Genomic DNA, 6,000 nt, shown 5'->3' with positions numbered 1-6,000 from the left:
AATGATTGGCTAAGCAGTCAGGCTGGTAAGCCCTACCCTATTTGACAGGGTAAAAGAAAACTAGATACATTAAGAATTGACAAATTCTCCTTTGACTAAAGAATCCATTTCCTAGAACACAGCACTAGCTGTTCACTGACCTAGGGATTAGAAGATGGAGACACGCCCTAAAGCCTCATTAGTGATCCTAAGTCTTCACCTGGTCTGTGAGTGGAGGAATTTCTTTGGATGGGAACAGAAAAAGCCAGAAGCCACTCCTCAAAGGACTGAGAGGCAGTCAGGGACTGATCAAATGGGGCTTCTTGGCTCTGTTGTGGTGGTAATAGATTTAAAATGATGGGAGATGCTGACCTAATAATCAATAACCTGTGTCTGACATTGTCTTTCTGCCCAGGGGTGAGCTGCTTACAGCAGGTGGAACAGAGTCCTCAGTCCCTGAAGATCCAGCAGGGAGAGAACACCACAATCAACTGCACTTACACTGAAACTATTAACCAAGGGCTGTGGTGGTTCAGGCAGGATCCTGGGAAAGGCCTCACCACCCTATTTTACTTGAGTTCTATGGAGAAGCAGAATGGAAGGTTTGGATCCATGATCAACAGGAAGGAGCGCCATAGCTCTCTGCACCTCACTGAAGCCCAGCCTGAAGACTCAGCCACCTACCTCTGTGCTGTGGATGCACAGTGATGCCCAGGCACCTGCAGGCTGTGCACAAACCCTGGAGCTAAGACACAGACCCTTCCAGAAAGTGCATTATGACACCATAAAAGCATATCCACAGCTTAGGTTCCTGGTTCTTATTTGTCCTAGATTTGTCTCCACTTGCTCTCACTGTTGCTATCTTTAATATCTGCTCACTTTGACAGGCTCAAACCCTCTCCATTCTAATTTTTATCAAGTCAACCAATTCCCATCTCCTCCAAGTCTAGAGATTTTCTGGTATCTTCCAGTGGCCCCCAGCACTCCATGGATCTCTTGTCCCACTTAATTCCACCCCACTTAGAACCAGCCTCCCTCTAATCATTGAGAAGGAAAAGCCATAATAGAATCTGGACAATGAAATAAACACAGTCACTCCATCAGGGAGCACAAAATAACACTGATGACAAGGTGCTGATGTACACTTGCTAGTGCTACTTGAAGTCCTGCTCACTCACATCTGGCTCATTCCCACGTCAAACAAAAGGTTGTCAATTAATTGATCAATTAATTAATTATTAAACAGGCAGTGGTTGAGGTATATATTTTGGCCACTGGAGGGTACTCTGACTACATATAAATGAACTACTGAGGGAAAGGGGTCCCCCTATTCTGACTAGTGCTCTCCTGTATAGATGTACAGTTATGATTTGAATTTTGTGCTGGAATTAAATTACATGAAAAACTCTCATCCATGTTATAAAAGCCACATTCTTGATTTGGAGAAGTATTCCCTCTGATTCACAAACTATGGGATTCATTAAGAGGACTCAAGTCACTCCCCACTCCAAGTCCCTCCTCTATTCAGCTATCAAAGTCATCTTCCTAAAATGCAGATCTAGCCATGTCATTATCCCTTACTAAATCAAGTCTTTGGCTCCCTATCACCACCAGTATTGTAGCCATTGCCTGCCTTTCAAAAACCTTCATAATGTGCCTCCCCACCGCCTAATTTTCCACTCTTCATATCCCTTACCACAAACTCCCAGTTACCCCTAGTGTATTCTAGTGACATTTCCTGCCTTGCTGCACCTTTTACAACAGACTCCCATCTCCTGAGTCTGGGAATTATTACTAGCATTTCCACTTCCTCTTGAATTCCTTCCTCATCTCTGCCTCCAAGTTTGCCTAGCTTTAAGTCACAGGTAAAATCCCCTTTTTTTCTCTTTGACATCATCTATGTCCTCATTTCTTACAGTGCAATAATGTTCCATCACATTCATATTCCAATCTCTTCAGCTATTTCCCAATGGAGGAGCATCAACTTAGTTTCAAGTTTTATTTTGTTTGGCTACCAGAAAAGAGCTGCAATAAATATTGTTGTATATTTAGGACATTTCCTTCTTTCTTTGATCTCTTTTGGGTATAAGACTAGCAGTGCTATTATTGGGTCATGCAACTGCTTAATAGCTTTTTGTGTATAATTCCAATTTGCTTTGGCTTCTAAAAGCAAAATGCTTGTCCATTCACAGGTCTACCAATAGGGCATCAGTTTGCCTGTTTTCCCACAGTCCTGACAAGTTATGTCATTTTCCTTTTCATCTTTTCCATTCTGATGGATATGAGGTATAATTTCAGGATTGCTTTAATTTTTGTTTCTCTATGAGTCATTTGGGTCATTTTGTCCTCTGAAAATCCTACTTTCTATGAGAAATCTTTCTTGTTCTCCCTTAATTCTACTGATGTTTGCTGATTAATTCAAATCGATCATATATATTACATAATTTTGATATGGTTCATTTATATCTGTTTGCATATTGTCCCCCACATTAGATTATGACTGCCCTTAAAGAATGAACTTTCTTTTACTTTTTTTTTTTGCTTCCCCTTTCTTAGTATGGTGCCTAGCACCAATAAAAATTTATTGACTAGAAAAAAGAGCCTGAGATTTGGAGTCACAAGGTATTGTATGAAATCACATCTCTGAGATGTCAATAAGAACTTCTAGTGTTTGTCATACAACCAATCCAGGATTCAGTTTCCTCAGAAAGAAAAGAAGATTAGAATAGATGGTTTTTGAGGTCCTTCCCAGCTATAAATCTAAATCTTAGGATGATCTTATCATCTTAAGAAACTTGCAAAAGTTGCAGATTTTCTATCCTAAGAATAGTACTGAAAGTATTGTACTGTACCCAAGTAGCCAAGAATCTTTCCTAATGAACTTTTTCTCACTGCCCTAAAAATTCTATGGTTGACCTAAGGGAGGCAGGACTGCCATGGGCAAAAATGCCTTCAGTATACGGTCTATGTGTCTGTGAATGGGCTCTTGGGTGATGTATAACTGATGCAGCTCTGACTGGCTGGGAAGACAGGCTGAAACATCACTGGGGTTTCTTGGTACAATGAGAGAACAACAAATATTTAGATGTGAGAAAGACAACTTGAGTAGAGAGTACTGGGGTGTATCTCAGACCTGAGTGCTTATTGATCAAGTCAAGGGAGAGCATGGAGAAGCCCCTAAGGAATTCATTAATGATCATGTGGCTTCTGCTAAAATGTGAGTTGAGGTTTCGGGATATGGGAAAAGGGAGATTCACCATTGCCTCAAATATTATATGGGACCTTATAAAGGGGACATTCCCCAAAAGGCTAAGTAGGAGTGACTGGACTTGAGCTTAAATCACATGGGGTTTCCATGGATACATGGGGGATGGGGTAGAGGGTAAGGGAAGCAATGTTAAAGGGGATGGGGACCTGATGACCAGTTTCCAGTGTCTGAAATTGTCTTTTTTTGCACAGGGGTGAGCTGCCAACAGAAGGTGGAACAGAATCCTCAGGTTTTGAGTGTCCAAGAGGGAGAGAATATCACCATCAACTGCACTTATGCAGACCAAAGTTCTCAAAGTCTACAGTGGTTCAGGCAGGATCCTGGGAAAGGCCCCACCTTACTATTTTACCTGGCTTCAGGGACAAAGGAGGGAGGAAGGTTCAAATCCATGATCAGCAGAAAGGATCGTCAGAGTTCTCTGTACATAACTGCCTCCCAGCCTGGAGACTCAGCCACCTACCTGTGTGCTGTAGATGCACAATGATCCCCAGGCATCTGTAGCCTGTGCAAAAACCCTGTGACTGCAGCCCCAGTTGTATTCCCTCAAAGAGTGCAATAGACTGAAAACCTCAGATCTCTTTATTTTGTCTCCTTGCCTTTCTCCCATCTTTCTGGAGCCATACAGGGCACCCTTTAATTTCATCTCTACCTTATGATTCCAAGATCAGGAATTTGTCCCTTGTTTTCTGACCATCCCTAGCTGCCATTCCTACTACAGAGATGTTACAGAAAATAGGGCAATCTGAGGATGTATGTGGAGGCCTGATGGAGGACACACTCCTTTTTTTCATTGACAGCCTATTTTATCATCTTATGTTTTTAATACCTCTTTATGCCAACCTCTATGAAGAGCACCATCTCCTGTGAAAAAGAATCAAAGAAGAGGGGAAAAGGCACTATATACAGGTTGGGCCAAAGTCATGAGTATTTAATAACCCTTTTATCTATCTATCTATCTATCTATCTATCTATCTATCTATCTATCTATCTATCTATCTATCTGTCAGTCTGTCCGTTCCTTTGTTTGTTTGTTTGTTTGTTTGTTTGTTTGTTTGTTTGTTTGTTTGTTTGTTTTTGCAGGGCAACGAGGATAAAGTGACTTGCCCAAGGTCGCACAGCTAGTAAGTGTCAAGTGTCTGAGGCCAGATTTGAACTCAGGTCCTCCTGAATCTAGGGACAGTGCTTTATCCACTGTGCCACATAGCTGCCCCTCCTTTATTTTTTAAAATTAACAACACCATAGCATCATATACAGAATTTATAGGAAATTAATTTACATGTGAAAAATCAACTCTAGTAAATGGCAAAAATAAAGAAAAAATAATTTTCAAGAAGTTATTAAAACATTGGATCCCTTTGTGACTTTTGGTCCACCCTCTATGATAGTAATCAAGAGTGACAGGATACATAATATTCCAAATACATTCTATTTTATGATGAGTAAAATCTAATGTGTAGTTGCCTTATTCTTGTCTCAAGTGTAAAGAAAACTAGCTAGAGTTTACTTATAAATTAGAAGTTTTAGCACCAAGTTTGGCATTAAGCATTTATTAGTGAAAAAGACAACACCTGGGGCAAAAAGCCAGGAAAAGATCTATCTAACCTAGCATCCTCAGCTTTACCCACCAACAGTCTGTTCAGGAACCAAAGTGAGAGAGGAAGCAGCACTTCCGGCCTCCCCCAGAAGAGGCCATCCTTACACACTGTTTCAAGCTGATTGGTTAGTGTCACTCAAATCCACTGGTTCACTGGACTTGAGGGTGGTCTCCTGTTGAATTCAAAGTCCTTAGCTTCTGAGAACAATACCCTCTTGAGGGCTAGCCAGGTTTGGTTTCAATTTAATTAACTTTAAGTGGGTTAATCAGCTAATTCAATCACTCTCAGTCAGTCTCACTTAATTCAATCAATCTAAATCAATCTCCTCTGGTTGGGGAGTTGGGTGTTGGCAAATCCCATTATTCTCTCACAACTCTCACAACTCTCACAACTCTCACACCAACTCCACCCCCACCAACTCATCTCTATAAAGAAGTGGAAGAGTTCATTTTCTCACTTCTCCAGAACCAACTTCACCTTTTTAATTAGGCAATGTCTTCTTCCAATTTCTGGTCTTAGCATGTATGCTGTTGTAATCTTTTTTTTTCCTTGAGTAATTCCAATTCACTTTGCTATACTTCATATAAGACTTACCACACTTCTCTGTCAGTCAATAAATTAAGTACTTATTACCTCTCAATATTGTTTTGGACATTAAATGATATGACATTTGGGAGGGGCTTAGCATCATGCCTATCACATAGTAGGTGCTTAACAAATGCTTGCCTTGGGGACAGAGTCAAGATGGTGAAGAGAAGCCAGGAAGTTTCCTGAGCTCTCCCAAGTTTCCCTCAGAAAATAAATCAAGCCTCTAAATGGATTCTGGAGCTATAGAACCTACAAGAAGTCAGAGACAAACAATCTTCCACCTTGAAATAATTTAGGAAGACTTCAGGGAAGGTCTGTCTTACTTGGGCAAAAGGGAATTGCAGTGCAGTGCAGTGTGGAGAGTGTCTGGGCAAGTCAGTGGGAGACTCATGGCCACAGCATAGATCAGCAGCTGAGGCCCTTTTTGGTCCTGGCTTATCAGGCTGGTGGCAAATCAGGCCAGTTTTGAGAGCCTCCCCAGCTCTGGCTGAGAGAGTAAACTGTTAGCTAGAGAGCCACCCACAGGACAGGCATGACTAGGCCAACAATCCCAGCACAGAGAGTAATCC

The 6,000-nt window shown here is 41.4% G+C and overlaps 2 gene segments (V, D, J or C); both read left to right on the top strand.

Moving 5' to 3' along the window:
- Positions 1-336: 336 nt before the first annotated feature.
- Positions 337-687, top strand: LOC122738463. The segment is given in 1 exon segment: positions 337-687. A coding segment is annotated over 1 exon segment (351 nt).
- A 2,366-nt stretch (positions 688-3,053) lies between these two features.
- LOC122738462 lies at positions 3,054-3,731 on the top strand. The segment is given in 2 exon segments: positions 3,054-3,196; positions 3,439-3,731. Coding segments are annotated over 2 exon segments (345 nt in total).
- The last annotated feature ends 2,269 nt before the right edge of the window (positions 3,732-6,000 follow it).

This window comes from Dromiciops gliroides, chromosome 2 (genome assembly GCF_019393635.1).
Source record: "Dromiciops gliroides isolate mDroGli1 chromosome 2, mDroGli1.pri, whole genome shotgun sequence".
Classification (NCBI taxonomy): Eukaryota; Metazoa; Chordata; class Mammalia; order Microbiotheria; family Microbiotheriidae; genus Dromiciops; species Dromiciops gliroides.
The sequence above is the reverse complement of the archived record's forward strand: the minus strand, read 5'-3'. Positions and strand labels throughout refer to the sequence as shown.